The sequence below is a fragment of the Lycium barbarum genome, chromosome 6, assembly GCF_019175385.1.
Source record: "Lycium barbarum isolate Lr01 chromosome 6, ASM1917538v2, whole genome shotgun sequence".
Lineage (NCBI taxonomy): Eukaryota > Viridiplantae > Streptophyta > Magnoliopsida > Solanales > Solanaceae > Lycium > Lycium barbarum.
Window position 1 is genome coordinate 122,443,312 of NC_083342.1, and position 21,021 is coordinate 122,464,332.

The following is a 21,021-nucleotide window of genomic DNA, read 5'->3' on the forward strand; positions in this document are numbered from 1 at the left end:
AAAACCGGTTTTATTAAAGAAAATCTAAAATCGGTTCGGTACGGTACTGTTCGGTCGGTTACGTCGGTTTTTTGAAAACCATTGACACCCCTGATTTTAGTAACTAAGAGCCCGTTTGGATTGACTTATAAGTTGCTTATAAGCTGTTTTCAGTTTTTTTGAGTGTTTGGCTGGCTAGCTTAAAGTCATTTTATGCTTTAAATAAGCTCAAAAAAATAATTGGGCCCATTTGACTTAGCTTATCTAAAGCAGCTTATAAGCTGAAAACAGCTTATAAGCAAAAAAAAAAAAAGTTAAACTATCTAATTTTTTTTTTAGTTTATAAACTGCAAACAGCTTATAAGCATAAGCTTATCTAAACGGGCGCTAAACTTGTACGTATATGTGTACCTTTCATGTTTCTGGTGCGTGAGTATGCTAACGAGATAATCAACGTGTGTGTATAACACGCAATCCCAATCATTAGTTCAATAAAATTTTAGAAACATACCTGTGATTAAATGTTTAAGATGTGTTGAAAATATATACATAGAAGAAAACAATATGTTATTATACATATAAATAATACTCCCTTCTGTTTCAATTTATGTGTGAATCTATTTTTTTTTTTAGTCTGTGCCAAAATGAATAAACTCTTTTCTAATTTGAAAACAAATTCACTTTATGAAATAATTTACAACCACACAAATATTCAAGACTTATTTTGAATCATAAGTTTCAAAAGTATTTACCCTTTCTTAAATGTCGTGCCCAGTCAAATGGGTTCACATAAATTGAAACGGAGGGAGTAATATATATTAAACAATGAACATGAAATTCTTCCGAAAGGAGAAAGTTGGTGGATAGTCCATCCTAAACCCAAAGTCAAAACACTATATTTTAAAAGCTTCTATTTACTGGCATAAATTTTAGGATTGGAATGTCCAGATAATTGCAGTTCCAAATCACACTTAGCTCCTTCTTGTTTCAATTTTATCTGTTTTCATCTCAAGACTTTCTGTTTCCGACTGCGATTTCTCCTTATCCTTTCCCCATAAGACACCATAGAATCCCACAACTGTCAAGAACGATCCTACAACTCTGAAATTCACAAACAATAATTAATGAATTAAATATTAAAAAAAAATAGAAAACCAACAAATTGGAATAGTGAAATAAAGACTTACGTTCCAACATATAGTTTCTCACGAAGCAAAGCCCAACTAAGAACGGCCGTAATGATTAGCATCAAAGGGTAGAAAACAGAGACATATAAAGGACCTTTTCTTTGTATACACCATGAAGTTAGACAATACCCCAATGCAGTGCATACGATTCCCTGAAATTCACTGTTAAATTAGATTAAGAAAAATACGAACTGAACAATTTCAAAAATTTATTAATGTAATTATTAATTACGTTGTAAAGAACGGCAATAGTTCTCATTCGGTCTAGAGACCAAACAGCTTTGTCATGAACAACACAAACACCAATGATTACACATTGAAAACTTGCCATTAAGCACATCAACATTGTACTTGTGTATGGAGCTGCATACTTCTCGCTCACTCTAGCCTGCGTAATAACAAAAAAAAAAAAAAAAACAATAACACAAATATAATGGAAATTACAACTTTTTTGGAAACAAATTACTTTACGTATAAGAAAATATGAAAGAGAATTACTTGGAAAATAATCCACAATGAGTAAGAAATAGTGCTAACAATAAGAAGAAACGGTCCCAAGATTAAGTTGTCATGGCCGCTAGAGTTGTTTTTCTCAGTCTTTTCTGCAAATTTCCAATGGATGCCAGATTGACCAATTACAATAGGTCCATGATACAAGGAGAGTAACGTTGCACCACCAACACATATAATTGTACCCCACACTTTGGCTTGCCCTGCCTTAGTTCTAACCCCCACTTTCTCCAACCTGCAAAAATTTGTAGTAAAGTTTTCTGGGATTAATAAGATAGTTTAATATATGCTCATATTGATTTGAAAAGTAAGTAGTAATTAAGATATTATTACCCAAAAGGGATAGCTAGGAGAAAAGTGGCAGCTGGAATTAAATTTGACAATGCACAGGCGATTGTTGGAGTGGAATATTTTAAACCAACGAAGTATGCAATCTGATTCACCATTAACCTGCATCCTGGAAACGTATCAGGAAGTGTGATCCTCAAATGCAAATACACAATTTCTCTAAATATGACGAAAACAAAATAAAGTTGAGCGACTTGATGGCCAATTACCATAAGCAAGTGACAGATACAGCTAGAGTTCTGTCTAATTAGCCATTTGAATTAAAGTAGGGTGATAGTTTGAGCTAGAGTGCTCATTTGTCACTCCGTATTCTGTAAAATTGATTCCCTCGCTGCAAGAATCCGTTTCCATTATGAACATTTTATTTAATTGTATTAAGTACTATACTTGTTATGACATGGATGATGGTGGTTGAAAGAGAGAGAATACTTACCCGGAAAAAGAACATAAGAAAATCCAGAAAAGTATAGATGTTGTCAACTGAGGCCTAGTTTTCCTGGACATAATATAGCAAAGCTGATTTAGCAATTGAATTCTCAATAATTAGAGTTAGACTAGATTACTCCCTCATGTCTTTTTATGTGTCGCTTAAAGTTTTGGCACACCCATTAAAAATGAGTATAAATTTTATGCATTGACGATATAAAGAAGTTTTAACTATCAGGTCACTTAATCTTAAGAGATATTTAACTAAATCGCCATTATCATTTTCTTAAATATGTAATTAATGACAATATGGCTTCTTAGAGTAGTAAAGAGTGGAATTGAAAAAAAAAAAAAAAAAGGTAGAGTAATTAATACCTTGTTGATTTCTAAAGTAACAAATATTTTGGACAATTTTTTTTTTTTTTTTTTGGTCTAAACTGACAGAAAAACCGGAGGGAGTATCAGATACTATATATTCAGCGTCATCCTCATTCATACAACGACTTAATTAGACTCACTTCAGATTAGGTGAGTAGATAATCAGTAGATACATTTCAATTTGTGATTAAATGAGGGGTACTTAATTACCTCTCGAAGAAGTAAGCAAAGGGAGCAAGGAAAATGGTGCCAATTATTTGGCGATAAGCAATGTGGACGAAAGGGTTCATGCCTGCATCCATTGCAATTTTTCCTACTATGTTCAGCCCTGCATAGCCAATCTGCACCATAACCATTACTACGACAGGCAAAACATCGTCACCCATTTTTTGTTTCCTATTCTTGATATCTTCTGTACGGCTGTTTGGGTGTTTAAATCTAAAAGATGGAGAATAATAAGATATGATGGTGTAACAAGAGCTTGAAGCTCTGTTACCAATTTCGTAAGAGAAAGAAGAAGAAGGAACAGAGGACAGAAAAGAGGAATTTTAGATATTTCATCCAAGATATGACTTTTAAGATAAAAGATCATTCTACGTAAACGGCCGCCTCATATGACCCAACTGTGCCCAGAGGCGTATCTAGTCTATTGAGCCCCAAACTTTCAATGCAAAGCTTAAATTTATAGGTAAAAAATTATTAAAATTATAATAAATAGTAAATATGAACCTCTAACTTTAAAAATATAATGGGTTCAATGCTAAAAATTTTAAAATTAAACCCATAAAATTTAAATCCTGGATCCGCCTCTAACTGTACCCTCACGTGCCTCCCTACCACAACACACTGATCGAGATTTGTTGACATGACCAGAGCATGTGGGAGTGGGTGCCAGCTGTGAAGATCCCCCGGTCTCTCTGAGCTTCCAGTTGCGGAATCTAGCCCGAGTACGGATTTTATCCAATACAAAAGTCATTTTTTAGTGTTTTAACTGGAGGAAAACATTTTATCTTAAAGGGAAAAAGAAATTGTCCTTTGTTGTGTCTAAAAGGTGTTTTTTTTTTTTTCACACAAAAGATGTTGCAACTTGCAATTAAAAGAGGATGAAGAGAGAGTTAGCACCGCGGAGGAACGTGCAAATGCGAGTAACTTTCATATTTCTTTTCTTTGATTAATAACGTAACTTTTTTTCTTTCTTTTCTTTTCTTCTCGGCTTGTTTCTCCTTAAATTGTTATTCATAATTTGTAAATTTTGATTGTACATGATGACTTATATTTTATTTTTTCAAAAAGGTTAGAAAGAATATATAATCACCACACAAACGGTGTATGGAACGAGTCCAACTTACCATGTCGTGTGGATGTGGCCACAGAAAGACAACAAACATAAAAACTGCTAATTGGTGAAGTAAAGAAGAATCAGCGGTAGAGATTTAGTAGCTCAGTTGATTGACTATCTGAATTTTTACTTAGTTGGTGAGGATTCGAATCCCCACATTGTGAATCCCTCCACCATTTTCCCTTCCCCTACCCCCTTTATAATTAAAAAAAAAATTAAAAAAAAATGAAGAAGAACCAGGCAAAAATACGTCTTAAAAAATCATTATAAATTGATCGAGAATCGTGTGGTCTAAGATTTAAAGTTTAATAAAAATAAAATATTAGATTACTTTTTCATATTTGTCTAAATTTTAAAGGATAAAATAACCTGATATCAGTGTATATAGAAACTAACATTATTCATGAAATTAGTTGAAATATGCATAAAAAAGTTGTACAGTACTTCTTATATAAAAGGAATAAGGGTAGAAGAATTAAAAAAAGAGCGATAACATTGGGAAAAGAACAAACTGGAGACAACCCACCATGTAAGTGGAACCCACACATTTTTCAAAACGGGTCCAACTATTTTCAGGAACTGACAACGTTCTACTAGTAGCACTAAAATTAAGCTGAACAACTGACTAGTGACTACTTCTACTAAGTAAAAAAAAAAAAAAATGGCTTGGGTCTCATTCTTGCCACCATTGTTACAAGCTTCAACTTACATTATTGTTCTCATTTCTTTATTTTCCTCTTTTTTTCCAAACCCAGTTCAATGTCAGTGTAAAAATCCACCAGTAATCTTCAACTTTGGTGATTCTAATTCGGATACTGGTGGACTTGTTGCTGGACTCGGGTACCCCATTAACCTCCCCAATGGTCGTACTTTCTTTCACCAATCAACTGGTCGTCTTTCTGATGGTCGCCTTATTCTTGATTTTCTCTGTAAGTCCCTTTTTTTTTTTTTTCATTACTTATTTCTTACTATGTCCAGTCCACTTTACTTGTCGTCCTTATTAAAAATAGATGTTCAAAATAGTTGTTATTTTAGAAAATCAAAGATATGATTAACTATTACTAGTTTTTACCTTTAGTACCCTTACTCAATAAATGTGAAGCTAGATTAATGAAGTGAAATAGAGATCAGTATAAATTGAGATCAAAGACTTTTCTTAAAGATGTGCAAAAAAAAACCAAAGTAAAATGGATCGCATGAACTGTACATTGGGAAGTATAAAGTGTACAACGTTAATGTGGATGTGTGTGTTTGAACTTTGAAGTCGGTTGGATCCACTGCATGTATTGATTGGTAGGTACTAGGTAGAGAGTCATATCTGAGAGAGATTGTGATGAATATTTGATTGGGTCCTACATGATTTTGATGTTCGTGAGCATCTGTATTTCATAATTCAATGCAGCTTGACTATTTGTGCAATCAAATTGAGGAAATTAATAGCATCGGGTTGCACTAGCTAGTTTCCAAATTTATGGTCCTGAAAATGTTCTTGTTAGAGGTTTATTTTTACACCATACATTTGATAGTGAAGATTTTGACTGGGTAAACTGTGATCTCTATCTTACATAATGTATAGACCATTCACTTTGTTAACCTTTAAAGAAAGGCTGAAGGGAAATTGTTGAATATTTTTATTTCATATAACAAGCTAGTAATTTGAAAATGTACTTTGCATCATTTCGTTTACCTAGTCTCTGTTCTATATTGTGATGCTCTTGTAATTACCAAATTACTTCATATTAATAGCTCATTGATGATTGAAATCAGTGTCCAGAATAAACTAACGATCTTCAGACGATGGAAATACTTGCTTTATTAAACCCCCCACAAAAAAAAAAAAAAAAAGTAGAAGTTCGAACTATGAGATAATCAAGGTTCTCTTTTAGATCTTTAACGTGCATTACTGATATATATAATTCTTGCTTCGTTTCTTCTGCGTCCTGCAAAATTCTTGAAAGAATTATAATTTCTTAGAGATATTCTTGTTCGTCTTTCAGTTAATAAAACGTGAAAGGTAATTAGGAACTCAATTGTCATGAATCTTATGCAATGTGCAAAACCACTAGGAACTTAGGATTATTATGTCTCCTGCTGTATGGAGACAGAATATATAGCATTTATCTTCATTGTGCAAACAATGGTTATGGTTGGTTCTTTTGGTTCACGCATTCTTATCATGTGCTTGGGAATATAGAATATCTTGGCAAATAAAAATTAAGACAAGCTTGAAGGTTGTAATAGGGATTGCACTGAGGAATGTTCCCAATGTTCTCATGTCATTATTTTTCATAAAACTTTCAAATATTTTTTATGCCTTGCATTTTTCTGGGATCTGTATGGTCCTCCAGAAGCACTGCTTCCGCTCCTACTATACGTGAATCAATTATGGCATAGGTTATAGTATATCCACTTTTTAGTTTGTTATGGATACCAATGAATCTGAGCTGAGCTTTTAGTGTTGTCAGTGCAGGTCAAAGTGTTAATTCACGGTTCCTGAGCCCATACCTAGACTCTGTGGGATCCTCTTTCTTGAATGGAGCAAATTTTGCTATAGCAGGATCTTGTTTACTACCTAAGTATGAGCCATTCGCATTAAATATTCAAGTCATGCAGTTCCTTCATTTCAAGGGTCGCTCAATTGAACTTGTTAGTACTGGTAATTCTTACACTTTCCTTTTATTCTCTGTACAGATCTTGTCTTTACTCTCATCTTATCATTTTTCTTTCCTTTCGCATTTTGTGGTTGTGTTTTGGGGTGTGGGGGTGTGGGGGGGAGGCGAGGGTGATCATAAGGATCTGTCCTGATATTCTACTTATTTCCAGTGTGTATTTGCTTTGAAAATTTGATACCTATGAACTTCGAGGTTCTTCTAGGAATATCTAGTGTCAATCTCAGTAACGCACATTTGCAATGTTGTTATGAACACAGACTGTTAGTAAAATGGAAAGCTTAGTACCTAATATTAAAATTGAAACCTACATATCTCCCTCTTGTTCCAGTTTAATAGCTAAAAGGCACATTTAGTTTCAAACAGCTCTCTGTGTCCTACTTTTTTGTCTTTCAGTAGATCTTTTGGGAGCTGGTGGTAGATTACAGAGGTTATCTTTAGATATTTATCTGCAAGAATATACCTATTATTCAATCAACAGAATCGGTAAAACGGGAAATTGCCGAGCTATGTCCAAATAAAAGTAGTAGAACTTTAAACTCTTCTACATACCCTCGGAGTTACTGTATTGGCTATTCTTTGGTGAAATTGTGTTCGGCTAAACTACTGAGTTTACATGTGGTGAGGAATTGGAGCCCAGCTCGTTTATATTCAAGAATATCAGAGGTATTAGAAAGATACTTTAAGTAGTGTGCACCATGTTTATTTGGATTCTAGATTATGTATATCTAGTTTCTTGGATTTTTATTCTTTCCGGTGCTGATAAAATATAAAAATAAAAACAAAAGAGTCCTGTGCTAGTGTGCTCAGAAATGTGAATATGATCTTGACTCGGTTTCTTATTGTTACATTAAGGTTCTGGAAATTTAGTTGGTGATGAAGGATTCCACGATGCTCTCTTTATGATAGATATTGGACAAAATGACCTTGCTGGTTCATTTGCTAAGAACCTGTCTTACACGGAAGTAGTCAAGTTGATCCCCTCCTTTGTCACAGAGATCAGGAATGCAATTCAGGTAATTTCTTCAATCGTTACTCGCTCACTTTTTCCTGCTTCCCTACCGAAAAGAAGCACAGCGGAACAAGAATATCAATAAGTTAAAACAAAGAAAAGCATAGGAAGGATAAAGTTTGTTAAAAAGAGTTGGCATCGCAGGGTCAAAGTTTTTATAGCTTGAAGTAGATAGTTTTAGAGTTTGTCCATTCCCTCAAACTTTCCAAATGTAGGTCATATATTCTCAAGGAGGGAGGAAATTTTGGGTCCACAACACTGGGCCACTAGGATGCCTGCCTCAAAAACTTACTCTGGTTCAGAAAGTTCCCTCTGATCTTGATCCACATGGCTGTCTTGCAAATTACAACTCTGCAGCAAAAATGTTTAATGAAGGGCTGCGACAGTTGTTGCAAGAGTTGAGATCTGAAATGAAGGATACTACTATTGTGTATGTAGACATATATGCTATCAAATATGATCTTATAGCCAACTCCAGCAGCTATGGTAAGCATAAAAACTTTCTCGTTTGGTTAGCCAGCTAAATTTCCCTAGTTCTTAGATTGTCAATAATCAGAATGAATCTACTAAAGTTGGTACTGGAAGGCTGATATTATTAGTTAAACAATTGGCAGAAGATTTCATTTCCCTGCTCTTGTAATCTAAAATAGAAAAGAGGAAAATGAAGAATTTGGCATCTCGCGACTGAAATCCAATGGTTGCAATGTGAGATTAATTCTCAAAGTAATATGTTTCCTTTATTTCATATCATCATGTAGAGAGAGATTCAACGTAGTATATACTTGAGAGTTACAGCCCGTTTTAAGATAGTTGGCTGCTTACTAAAAGCTACTGGAAATTCATATGTGTTGATTCTACATTTGCAGGCTTCTCAAATCCGTTAATGGCGTGCTGTGGCTACGGAGGGCCTCCATACAACTACCGTAAAGGAGTGACATGTGGCCAGCACGATTATCAGGTTTGCAGTGAAGGGTCTGAATTCATAAGTTGGGATGGAGTTCATTACACAGAGGCAGCTAACAGAGTTATAGCCTCTAAGATATTGTCGATGGAGTATTCCACTCCACGAATCGGCTTCGATTTCTTTTGCCATTGATGGTCATTTGCTAGAATAAAGTTCAAGCAGTTATCTCAGTTGTTGAAGAGAGAATGATATTCTTCGGGAAAAATAGAAAAAAAGGATACCATGTTGATCTCATGTTGCTGGTTCTTAGAAAGAGGCCAAGTTGAACTCTTTGCTCTTAGTTTTGAAGAACTCTTTGCTCTTAGTTTTGAAGAACTCTTTGCTCTTAGTTTTGAAGTCAAGATTCCCTAACACTGTTTGTTTCAGTCCACTTGCCCCTCTGATTTTAGGCATGTAGTAATTTATTTCGTAGCTGAGTATTATGATATTGTAGCATTTTAAGTCTTGTTTTCTTTAGTTCGGTTGCAAGTAATTCACATGATATGTCATCCAGTTGACATAATCTCAAATATAATATTTCTTGTGCATCAACGTATATCAAGTACATTCATGAAAACTACATGAATCTGCTGTCTTCTTTTTCTAAGAAAGAAGAAAGAAAAGAACTCTTTAGTGTTGACTTTCTTTCATATTGATCAGAAGAATGGTTCAAACTTCAATGAACCAACTTCTTTGTTCCTAGTTTTCTAGTTGAATTTACTCAATCAATTTTCTCTGAAGGCTCCTATGTGATAAAATCCCCTAAGAAGGCCATCTTCCTTTGATGAAGCGCTCGACACCTCTTAACAGTTACAAGTCCTCAGTCCTCCCTGCCATAACCTGTTTTTAAGGCGCGGTTGAGAACAACGAATTCAATGTCAGTAGTGTTGGATTTGATCCCTATTCTTATATATGCAACTTAAGCATCCATACAGATGTCAATTCATGAGGCTTTTCGAATTCACTACTCTATTGGCTTTAAGCATGCATTCCTAGCAACCGAGTTGGTCTCAAAGAACTCGGGCAAAGATCTCGAAAGAATGACCAAACTATTTTCTTATGTTTCCAATTTAGAAAAGATGGGGTTAAACTTATTAAAATGATTGATTTTACTTAAGAAAATGCAAACTGTCCTGTATTATGCAGTGGAAAAGAATCTTCACTCTGATCTCATTGTATATGGCATATACTATTTGGGGAGTCAAAAGGTTCTTTATTTGAATTTTGACAATGATCTTTGTAACATCTTCTCAACACTTCTAATTATAAAAAAAGATCTTGTATTACCTACATCTTATTTTACGTAAATCAAGATTATGGTTTTTAAGTGTGTTAGTCACTTGCTACCTATATTTAAGCACAATATCTGTATGGGAAAGAGAACAAAATCATAAACCAAAGAAAGATAACAGAGACGCATAAGTCCAAATTCATCCAACTTACTGGTGAATCCATTGAATTATCAAGTCAACTAAAAATGAAGCAAACTCACATTGTGTATTGTAGCAGAAATCTAAATACGAGATCCCAATTATTGCTTATTTTATGTCTTAATCAGTCAATCATTTGAATAATTTAGGAATAAGGGCCAATAATAGAAAAAAGAGAAAAGGAAGAAGAAGAAGGAGGAAGTGAACTAACCACTGATGACTGAAACAGTTAATTAGTACATGTACATCTAGTATTAGTAGATATCATAACTACATTACAGAGTTCTCTTTTTAAGCTCTGAGAATGATAAACTTTTTGTAGAAAGCACTTTGTGTTAAATCCAATTTTACGCGATACGAATTTAAATTCATCAGATCAATGAATTCAATAAGCCCTACACAACACAAATTTGGAACAATTGGACTAGTAAAAGATAATATCCGTAAAGAAATGAACTTTAGGTCTAACTCAACCTTAAAAATTCGCTCGGATGAGAATTATCCAAAAACATATAAGAACACCAATCACTCATCTCATATCTGATGTGGGATTCTTAACAATATCTTGCTTAGAACATAGAAATTCAAGAAAAGCTACATTACAATGAAAGATTGAGGTCCAAGTCCAACATATTACGATTTTTTTCTCCACTAGAACCCTCTTTTCTTCCTAAATTTTCTTCTTCCCCTTCTTGTTCTCTTCCTTCTTCTTTGTGTTGTTGTTTCTTGGAGTTAGAAGTGGAAGGACCTGCAGTTGCAGAAGCATCAGTTTCCATGAAATCATGTGGATGATGGAAGTTGTTATCAACTGATGCTCTTGTATTATTGTCTTCCAAATTCTTTGGTCTCTCTACTACATGATTTCTTGCTAACAAACGGTCACGTATATCTTTAGTGCTTCTTATAAGTGCAAAAAACTTCTCTATTTTCTCCTCTTCATCTTCATCTTCTTCTTCTTCTTCTTCTGATCTCTCATTCTCTACAGTCTTCCTCTTCCTTCTCTCTCTGTCCATATTATGCCGTAATAATGCGAGAAAGAAAAAAATAATGAGAGAGAGGGCCAAGACAATAAGTATGGAAGATGAGGTGTTGCCCGTTATTAATAAAGTACTTGATCCCCAACTGCCGCCCCACCCCACCCTCTCCAATCTCTTTCCAAATAAGGGCAAAAACACACGCATCAAGAACCAACCAAAAAAAGGGGGAAAAGAATAGTGTAGAAGAATCTCCAAAATTAGAAAGAAAGGGTCACATGTGCACTAAGTATGGAAGTAATCGCATGGTTTACCCTTCAAATGGATTCATCTTTAATCTCTGGCCTTCAAATGGGCTGGTCTCTACTTTTTTTTTTCCTTTAAAATAAAACTTACGCACATAGGAACATAAGTTCATTAAGGTAACTGATCTTGTGATGCGTAATTTATGCCTTTTAGGTATAAATTCGATTTTGAAGGATAAAATTAAAGATAGCTCATTTGAAGGACAAAATTTAAACACCAGCACAAAATAGGGACAAAAGTGTAAATGATCCAAAATTATTTAGCCAAACAAACCTTATGGCATGTTAAAATTGCATGGTTTTCCCTACAAATGGGCTCGTCTTTAATTTTTGCTCTTCAAATAGATTGGTTTTTAATTTTTGTCCTTCAAAATCGAACTTATGCCTAGCGAGCAAGACATAAGTTCTTTAAGGGTGCAAACATAACTTGTGGATATTAACAACAATAACATACTCAGTATAATTTCACAAATGGGGTCTGGGAACTTGTGGATATTATGATGCGAAAATATAAATATATGCCCCGCGAAAAAGTTATTTGCATTGAGAGCAAAAATTAAAGACTAGCACAAAATTGGATAAAAGTGCAATGACCCTTATGGATTTGTTCATTGGGCTATGCCGTTATAAAACTCAAGGCAAAAGTCATAGATAGCCCCTTAAACTTTGCCACATTTTCCTATGGGATACCTAAATCGAGAGTTGTACCTATTGGGTATCTAAACCAATCCAAATTCGATCCCATTGGCGGGAACGGCTGCGTCACGTCCCCCCTTTATGGGCCACGTGTCACATCCCGAATAGCCGGTTCTGACAACCGCCAAACGCATGTCGCTTCGAGTCATTTCTCATTAATTACGGGGGACACGTGGCACCCCCGGTTGGTTGGGGAATCGTAACCGTCACAGTTCCACGCCTATATAAGGCTCCTTCCCCCTCATTTCAACACTTTCACGATTTTCTTCTTCATTTCTCACTCTCACTGCATTTTCTCAACTTCACCATATTTACTTGACCTCCTTAGCCAACCTGTCGCTAATTTACTGCACATATTACGTGAAAAAGGGGGCAACTTTGTCACCATTTCTGCTAACTGTTCTCGTTTGAGTGTTGGTTTGCATTTTGTCGTCCCTCGAATCACCAGCTCCCTCAATCCTTTTGAGCTTTCTCCTGAACCCTCTTCCTTTCATACTTTCCGAGATGTCCGAAACTACTTCCCATGATGTACCGTCGGTTTCCTCTCCGGGTTCCGAGCCTGCATCTCCGGCCAAAACAAAAAGCACTTTTGAGCCCACGGCCTCGGATATTATACCGGCAAAGCCCAACTTCAACAATGATCTCGAGGACGTGAGGCGATACCCCTCGTCCATTACTGAGGAAAGGCTAGACATAGTCCGGGCCGACTGCGGGTGGGACACCCGTCCGGTTCGGGTGTTTGCCCCCGGACCAGATGAATCCGTTGCTGACCACCGGGAAGGGTTCCTGTAGGTGTACACTTATCCTTTCACTCTCAAACTCGACCCACCGGTGGATCCGGTCATTCTCGACATGTGCCGGACCTACGACGTGACATTGGCTCAGATCGGCCCGATCGTTTGGAGGGTCGTAGCCTGTCTCCGGTTGTTGGCCAACAATGCCGAGAAGGAGTTCACGCTGGCCCATTTGATACACTTATACTCTCCGAGGCTGTTCCGGGGTGGCGTAATAAAACTAGCCAAGCGTAGCCGGAACCCCTTCTTCTAAAAAATTGATGAAGACAGAGATAGGGGTTGGCTAGAACGGTATGTCCGGGTGAAGACCGAGGACATTATTCCGGCCACTCACATGCCCTTCCCGGAGAAATGAAACAACAAGCGTAAGTTCCGAACTTTTAAGTCATTGCTTCTGCATGTTTCGTCAAATTCCGATCTCACTTTCTCGCCGTTTTCCTTATTTTTGTCAGCCAATGGATACATGCCCTCGGTCGTTCGCAATCTGAACGAATGGGTTACGGCCCTCCTCGGCCAATATGACTATGACAACCGGACGTGGGCCCACCTGTCACGCGGCAGATGGGTTGCCCAGAACCATGGTAGTACTTCGCTCCTACCCATATTCGCCATGTCTTCTGCTATCCGTACTCATTGTATCTTTAATTTTTCAGGTTTGCCTAACGGCTCGGTAGCCCCCAGATCGGAGTCGACAGCTGAACCCACAATGTCGGCGTCCGAGTTTGACACGGCGGGTGCATCTCGTGCCCTTGCTGCTGCTACTGTTGCAAAAAGAAAAAGGCCCTCGGACAAAGGGCAGCAGTCGAAGAAGAGAAGGGCGAGAAGCGTTACACGGACCTTGTGGGACGAACCAGAGCCCGATATTATAGTTCGGAGAGTCGGTGCCGAACCTTCCGTGGCTCCGATCCCGGAGGAAGCCGTTGTCGTTTCACCCGTCCCTTCCGCTGCTGAGGGTCCTCTGGTCCCGGTCTCGCGAATAGGTGCAGAAGAAATTCTTTCCCCGGCTCCTCTAAGGTCGATTGACTTTGTCGACATTTCAGGTGAAACTTCTTCTGAAGAAGCTCCCTTGCAAAGGACAAGGAGGCCCGGGGAGGTGGCCGCTGCGGAGCTCGGTCAAAAGACTGGGCCGATCCCGGAAGCTGAAGTCCTTGCTGATATTCATACGATGCCCGAGCTCGGTCTTACCTCCACCACGGGGCCCCCGAGCTTTGTCGAAGATACTGGTGTTGTTCCAAGTTCTTCGACTCCGGTGCCGAGACCCGATGATTTCGAGGATATGTTTTCGGGCACTCCTCCCGCTACCGGCGAAGCCGCAGGGTTCTGACATCTTATGATCTCTCGGGCCACGAGGTCTGCCAACCGGACCTCCGAATCTGGGACCAGGGATGGCTTGGTGCGCATCTTTCCGGCCCCAAGCGTGGAGCCGAGGAGAACAAGATCGGTTGTGGTTACTGTCCCCGAGGACTGCAGCTTTCTTTCCCGTCCGGTGGGTGTGGCCAGTTACCTGAGGCCTCTCGTCTCGGACTCGGATAAGCAGAAGATGACCGGGGTCACTTAGCAGTGCTTTATCAATGAGAGTATGCGCGCGGCCAACCGGGTAAGATTCTTGGTCGTCTTTGTATAACTTTGCTGGTAACCTTAACCTTGCCTTGCTCACTTTTGTTGATAATTTTGAACTTACTTCATTTTACAGAGTGTGGTGCTCGCCAACGAAGCCTTATCCGTGCTCAACAAGAGATGGATGATCTTAATGGCCAATTGGATGCCCAGAGCCGGGAAACGAAGAAGTACGTGCATCTTCTTCGGGAGAAGGAAGAGGAGCTGAGTCGAGCAGTTGCTCTTTCCCATCTTCAGCCCGAGCTTGATGCAGCAAAGGCCGAGAACCGTCAGCTGAGGAGTGAACTGGTCGCCATGACCGAATATAACCGGAGCCTCGAAGCTGAGAAGATCGGCCTCAACCGGGACAACGCTCAAATTTCCTCGAAGCTGGATGAGCTTGAGACCGCTTTCTCCCAACTCCGGGAGGAGCCGGATGTGGTAAAATCGGATGCTTCCAGCTTGGCCGAGAGGAACCGGCTTCTTGAATCTGAGAGCGCCCGGTATCGGGAGAGTGCCAGGGTGTTCGAAGAGAAAGCAGAGACCAGATCTCGGATATGCGAGGACTTGAAGAATGAGCTCAAGGAAACGGCCGCTGCAAATGACACCCTCCAGGCCGAGCTTCAATCAGCCATTCAAATGCAGAATGTTCTTGGGGAGGCTCGGGGCACTCTCGAGGCAAAGCTATCCAAGTCCGAGGCCGATTTGGATGAAGCTCAGAGAAGCGTGGAGGCCGCCGAGGCTCAAGTTATAATTATTGCTCAGTACGAGAAATGGAAATCTCGGAGGATGACTCTTGAGCAAGCCGAGCATGGATTTTCTGATCTTCCAGCCCTTATTGCCGAGGCCAAGAGGATTGAGGGAGAGGCTAAGGATGCCCTCGGTTCTGACTCTGATGATTCCGAGCGGACGGTGTCCGAGCATTCCGACTCCAGCCATTCCGGGTAGTTTAGGGTCTGTATTTGGCTTTTATCTCTTCATTTTTTGCCTTTGTAGGGCTTTTGTTTTTGATGTAAAAATATTCCTTGGATAAATGAAAAGTGCATCTTTCTTGTTTCTTCGTTTTGAATGTTTGCTATTATTTTTGCCATGATCGTTGATCCGTTTTAGGACAACTCGACTCATAGTCGTTAATTCGTCGTGCCCGTAGGACTTATCCGATGCTTCATAAGTTCAGACGTCTCCGAATTACGGTAAGCATTTCTTTTAGGGTCGGTATTTTTTCAGCCTTGACTAAATTTTTGACGTAGTAGTCCCCGTTTGGGGGAGTTCATCAAATTCTGGCTCGGGTCATTGTGACCTCGTTGCCTTTGTCGAATTTCGGGCACAGTACTTCGGTATAGAGTATGTGAATGAGGCAGTGCCAGGATACGACGGTTATCATCGGGGCAAAGTCCTTTTAACAGAAAGACACCCGAGATTTTGCTATCTAATCTTTTGACAACTTCGTGTTTGCAAAATGTTTGTACATGTGAGAATTTTAATTCGTTCTACCTTTGCTGTAGCAAATATACAATGGGACACGATTCATTATGATCGTTCGGTCCTTACATCGAAGGCTATGGCCGGTGGCCGGGCCTTAGTTTCGCGGTAGCAAATGCTAAATGGGACACGATTCGTTATGATCGTTTGGTCCTTACATCGAAGGCTATGGCCGGTGGCCGGGCCTTAGTTTCGCCGTAGCAAATGCTAAATGGGACACGATTCATTATGATCGTTTGGTCCTTAAATCGAAGACTATTGCCGGTGGCCGGGCCTGAGTTTTGCCGTAGCAAGTGTTGAGCTTCACCGTCTGTTTTGACCGGGGTCATCTTCGATGCGGACATAGGACTCCCCTATCACTTACCCGAGCTTCGAAGTCGGGTGAGTGCTACTAAGTCCCCAATCGGAGGATGTGACCTCGGATTTCCGGGCGCTGATTTTTCATCTTTGTCAAGTAACCCGTTGTACTTGTTGCCTCATTAAAAACCTTGTCAGAAAACCCGTTTTGGGACAAAACCGTACTAAGGAAAAGAGTGCAACACGTGTTTTCAGGCCTATATTCTAATTTTATCCCGCTCTTGACTCCCTGCAAAAGAGAAAGGTTAATAAAAGGATACGGGGAGGCCATACCTTAGCAGTAGTATCTTTTCAGATGAGCCACGTTCCAGTTGTTACGCAGGCGTTGCCCGTCCATGGACTCCAACTGGTACGATCCTTTACCCGTTATACCGGTTACCTTGTACGGGCCTTCCTAGTTCGGACCCAACTTTCCCTCGTTTGGGTTCTTGGTGTGCAAGGTAACTTTTCGAAGCACCAAGTCTTCGACTTGGAAATGTCGAAAGTTGGCTCTTCGATTGTAGTACCTTTTCACTCTCTGGTTTTGGGCCGCTATGCGGACCAATGCGTTTTCGCGTAGTTCATCTGTGAGGTCGAGTTTCACGGCCATGGCCTCCTCGTTTGATTCCTCGGTAGTATATCTGAACCGGAGGGTCGGTTCGCCAACCTCCACGGGGATAAGGGCTTCGACCCCGTAAACTAATGCCTCCTCGTTTGATTCCTCGGTAGTATATCTGAACCGGAGGGTCGGTTTGCCAACCTCCACGGGGATAAGGGCTTCAGCCCCGTAAACCAATGAGAATGGGGTTTCCCCCGTGCTCGATTTGGATGTGGTTCTATAAGCCAATAGCACCTCCGACAATATTTCTTTCTAATGGTGCTTAGATGTTTCAAGTCTTTTCCTCAGATTTTGGATTATCGTTTTGTTCGTGGATTCCGCCTGTCCGTTTGCACACGAGTGATACGGGGTTGACACGATTTTCTTGATCTTCAATCCGTCGAGAAAATTGTTGACTTTGCCACCCACGAATTGAGGACCATTATCACAAGTTATCTCGGCGGGGATGCCGAAATGGCAGATGATGTGATACCATATGAAGTCGATGACTTCCTTTTCTCTGATTTTTTCAAAGTCTTGCGCTTCAACCCACTTAGAAAAATAGTCAGTCATAAACAAAATGAAACGGGCCTTACCTGGTGCCGAAGGCAACAGACCCACAATGTCCATTCCCCACTTCATGAAAGGCCAAGGTGATACCATCGAATGCAGCAACTCCCCGGGCTGGTGAATCATCGGAGCATGCTTCTGACACCCGTCACATTTTCGGACAAAACTTTTCGAGTCTTCGTCTATCCGGTTCCAGTAATAACCGGCCCTGATAATCTTTCGAACCAGAGCTTTTGCACCGGAGTGGTTGCCACTGGTTCCTTCGTGTACCTCTCTCATCACGTATTCCGTTTACTGGGGCCCAAACACTTAGCCAGGGGACGGAGGAAAGAGCGTCGATACAATTGGCCGTCCACCAAGCAAAAACGGACGGCCTTGGTCTGTAGTGACCGTGATTCCTTTGGGTCATTTGGGAGCTTACCATCACGCAAGTAGTCAATGTACTTATTGCGCCAATCCCAAGTTAAGCCCATTGTGTATATTTCGGCGTGTCCGCTTTCTATGGCCGTGTTTGATAAGTGGACCGTTGCCCCGGGGTTGATTTCCTCCCCCTCGACCGAGGATCCCAAATTTGCTAATGCATCGGCTTCGCTGTTCTGCTCCCTCGGTATGTGCTGCATGGTCCATTCTTTAAATTGATGAAGCACCACCTGGGTTTTTTCGAGGTACCTCTGCATCCGTTCGTCCTTGACTTCGAATACGCCGTTTGCCTGGTTTGCGACCAAAAGCGAGTCGCACTTTGCCTCGATTATTTCGGCTCCCATACTTCGAGCCAGTTCCAAACCTGCAATCATAGCCTCATACTCGGCTTCATTGTTAGTCAATTTAGAAGTTCTAACGGATTGTCGAATAACATCTCCGGCCGGGGTTCTAAGGACAATCCCTAGTCCGGAACCTTTAAGGTTCGAGGCCCCATCCGTGTATAGAGACCAAATGCCCGTCGCCTTTCCCGAGGTCAGCAGAAGTTCTCTCTCGACCTCGGGGACCATAGCCGGGGCAAAGTCTGCCACAAAATCGGCCAAGATTTGGGATTTGATGGTCGTTCGAGGTCTATACTCGATGTCGTAATCGCTAATTTCTACAGCCCATTTCGTTAATCTACCTGACAACTCCGGTTTATGCATGATGTTTTTCATAGGGTAAGTAGTTACTACACATATGGGGTGGCATTGAAAATAAAGGTTTGAGCTTTCTGGAAGCGCTTACCAGTGCCAATGCCAATTTTTCCAAATGGGGGTAACGGGTCTCCGCATCCCCCAAAGTTCTACTTACATAATAGATAGGGAATTGCGTACCTGATTCTTCTCGGACCAAAACGCCACTTACCGCCACTTTGGAGACAGCTAGGTAGAGGAAAAGCGGCTCGTCTACCTTCGGTGTGTGTGCAGGGGGGGAGGGGTGCTGGGCAGGTACCTCTTCAACTCTCGTAGAGCTTCTTGGCACTCCGGTGTCCAAACGAAATCGTTCTTCTTCCTAAGAAAAGAGAAGAAACGGAGACTCTTGTCCGAGGACCTCGATATGAAGCGACTCAACGCTGCTATTCTTCCGGTGAGCCTCTGTACTCCTTTTATGTTGTTCACAACCTCGATATCCTCGATGGCCTTGATCTTATCCTGATTGATTTCAATCCCCCGGTTTGAGACCATGAAACCCAGAAATTTACCGGACCTTACTCCGAAGGCACACTTTTTCGGGTTGAGTTTCATGTTGTATTTGCGGAGCACATCAAAGGTTTCCTGCAAATGTTTTAAATGGTCCTCCGTTTCGAGGGACTTAACAACCATATCGTTAACATAAACTTCCACTGTTTTCCCTATTTGTTCTTCAAGCATTCCATTAACTAGGCGTTGGTAAGTCGCACCGGCATTTTTTTGTCCGAAAGGCATGACGTTATAACAGTAAGTCTCATATCGGGTGATGGAGATGTTTGTTATACCCCATTTTAACCGGGTTATAGCGGAGTATAACATATTGGTGATTCCTAAATTGCTTTGTTTTAAGGAGTCGCCACCTAATTGATTTTAAGGTGAATTAGGGCACCTAATTATTAACTAAGGTAAAGCTAGCTAAACCTCCGTTAATAGTCTGCTTAACTAGTGTGATTCTAGGTAAGAGTTCTATATTATCCTAAAGGGAAGGAGTTAGGCATCCTTTAGAATCCGTTAACTACGGTTATCCGGCCAAACTTAGGTTAATTAACTAAGATTAAACATGGTGTTTAAATTTTAAGAAAAAATAGCTTGTAAAATATAGTAATGCTATCTGAACTAATTTATAGGAAAATATAATAACTTGCATGAAAGAAATGCTTTTTTTTTTAAAATGAGACTTATAAATGCCGTTAAAACTTTGAATGAAAATAGTGCTGCTATTATAAAATAAGACTCACAAAATATATATATATATAATAATTTGCCTAAAAGAAGATTTTAAATGCCATTTAAAATAAAATTTATAAAAGTTGATAAGGCTTTAAATAAAGATGCCATCTAGAATGAGATTTGTAGAAAATATAATAATTTGCATAAAAGGAAACTTGAAATGCATTTAAAATAAACTTATAGATGTTGCAAAGATTTTAATGCTATTTAAAATAAAATTTGCACAAAATATATATAAATAGAAGAAAGTGCGGATTTATGCAGTGTTTTAATAAATATTTGAAACAACTCGAATGATAAAATATTAATTGATTCTTTTGCAGTTTAAGAGCATAAGCAAAATAAAAAATAGCTAATGTGAATTTTAAATGAAACTTATATTGTATCAATATGATGATATGGAAATGCCAAGACTTATTTTCTTTAAATATGATGGAAAAAGGATTTCCTTTCTTTTTATTAACTTTGTTAATCATGCTTAGCTAAAATGATGTGTGATTGATTCCGAATTTGAAGAGTTATTTATAAAATATACTTGAATTCATTTTTGGCATATCCACCACATTTCCAATTTTAAGATAATAAAGAGACAAAAGGAGTCCTTTGATTTAAAACATGTGCTCGTGCTATTTGAAAAGTTAATTATTCTAATAAAAATAAATATTATAAATACTATGAAAAATTTAACAAAAAGGGAAGAAATCTTAGGTAATTAACTATTGATTTTCCTTAAGTTAACTACCCTTATCCCAAAACTAAACCCACTAATTTACTAGAATTCCTCTAAGTCGAGAAACAAAAGAAAAAAAAAACAAAATAAAAAGAGTTAGTTGCATAATACAAATCAAATGCACAAAATGAAATAAAGGAGCAAAAGGTATTAAAAATGGGCCCAGCCCACTTTAGGGCTGCTGATTGGGCTATTGGTCCAGAAGATTTCATTTTTTTGCTGCGGATGGATTGAATGACGGACGACTCGGGAGAAATTACGTTGGGCTTTTAGCCCAACATCGAATGCGGCAGGGAAACGAGTCTCTCGGACTCGTACGCGAGGTTCATGCAAAGAAA

General features: G+C 39.4%; 3 protein-coding genes across 6 annotated transcripts; 1 reads left to right on the plus strand and 2 right to left on the minus strand.

Moving 5' to 3' along the window:
* Positions 1 to 688: 688 nt before the first annotated feature.
* Positions 689 to 3,456, minus strand: LOC132598485 (WAT1-related protein At1g09380-like). Of its 4 annotated transcripts, none has more exons than XM_060311393.1 (7): positions 3,039 to 3,456; positions 2,458 to 2,520; positions 2,010 to 2,126; positions 1,704 to 1,911; positions 1,495 to 1,554; positions 1,167 to 1,318; positions 689 to 1,080 (listed from the first exon to the last, which is right to left on the minus strand). In XM_060311393.1, the coding sequence occupies exons 1-7, from the start codon at positions 3,212 to 3,214 to the stop codon at positions 951 to 953; spliced, it is 906 nt and encodes a 301-aa protein (XP_060167376.1). In that variant the 5' UTR covers positions 3,215 to 3,456; the 3' UTR covers positions 689 to 950. The 4 variants fall into 4 exon arrangements, with proteins under 4 accessions (XP_060167376.1, XP_060167374.1, XP_060167373.1 ...); XM_060311391.1 differs by having other exon boundaries at positions 1,665 to 1,911; positions 3,039 to 3,455; XM_060311390.1 differs by having other exon boundaries at positions 1,399 to 1,554; positions 3,039 to 3,452.
* A 1,268-nt stretch (positions 3,457 to 4,724) lies between these two features.
* Positions 4,725 to 9,347, plus strand: LOC132598486 (GDSL esterase/lipase At1g09390). Its single transcript, XM_060311394.1, has 5 exons — positions 4,725 to 5,096; positions 6,638 to 6,823; positions 7,692 to 7,852; positions 8,064 to 8,334; positions 8,715 to 9,347. Exons 1-5 carry the CDS (start codon positions 4,829 to 4,831, stop codon positions 8,942 to 8,944), a joined length of 1,116 nt encoding a protein of 371 aa, XP_060167377.1. The 5' UTR covers positions 4,725 to 4,828; the 3' UTR covers positions 8,945 to 9,347.
* Positions 9,348 to 10,646: 1,299 nt separating this feature from the next.
* On the minus strand, positions 10,647 to 11,347 carry LOC132598487 (U3 small nucleolar RNA-associated protein 25-like). Its single transcript, XM_060311395.1, has one exon. It carries the CDS (start codon positions 11,232 to 11,234, stop codon positions 10,821 to 10,823), a length of 414 nt encoding a protein of 137 aa, XP_060167378.1. The 5' UTR covers positions 11,235 to 11,347; the 3' UTR covers positions 10,647 to 10,820.
* Between the last annotated feature and the right edge of the window lie 9,674 nt (positions 11,348 to 21,021).

What these genes read in the sequence shown, in the direction of transcription:
- LOC132598486 (XM_060311394.1), top strand. Translation starts at nt 4,829, where the DNA reads ATGGCTTGGGTCTCATTCTTGCCACCATTGTTACAAGCTTCAACTTAC. An exon ending in CCTTATTCTTGATTTTCTCT is followed by an intron (nt 5,097 to 6,637) that starts GTAAGTCCCTTT and finishes TTGTCAGTGCAG; the next exon opens with GTCAAAGTGTTAATTCACGG. An exon ending in AGATCAGGAATGCAATTCAG is followed by an intron (nt 7,853 to 8,063) that starts GTAATTTCTTCA and finishes TTCCAAATGTAG; the next exon opens with GTCATATATTCTCAAGGAGG.
- LOC132598487 (XM_060311395.1), bottom strand. Translation starts at nt 11,234, where the DNA reads ATGGACAGAGAGAGAAGGAAGAGGAAGACTGTAGAGAATGAGAGATCA.
- LOC132598485 (XM_060311389.1), bottom strand. Translation starts at nt 3,214, where the DNA reads ATGGGTGACGATGTTTTGCCTGTCGTAGTAATGGTTATGGTGCAGATT. An exon ending in TTCTTATGTTCTTTTTCCGG is followed by an intron (nt 2,127 to 2,457) that starts GTAAGTATTCTC and finishes TCCAGGATGCAG; the next exon opens with GTTAATGGTGAATCAGATTG. An exon ending in CTATTGCCGTTCTTTACAAC is followed by an intron (nt 1,319 to 1,398) that starts GTAATTAATAAT and finishes AGTGAATTTCAG; the next exon opens with GGAATCGTATGCACTGCATT.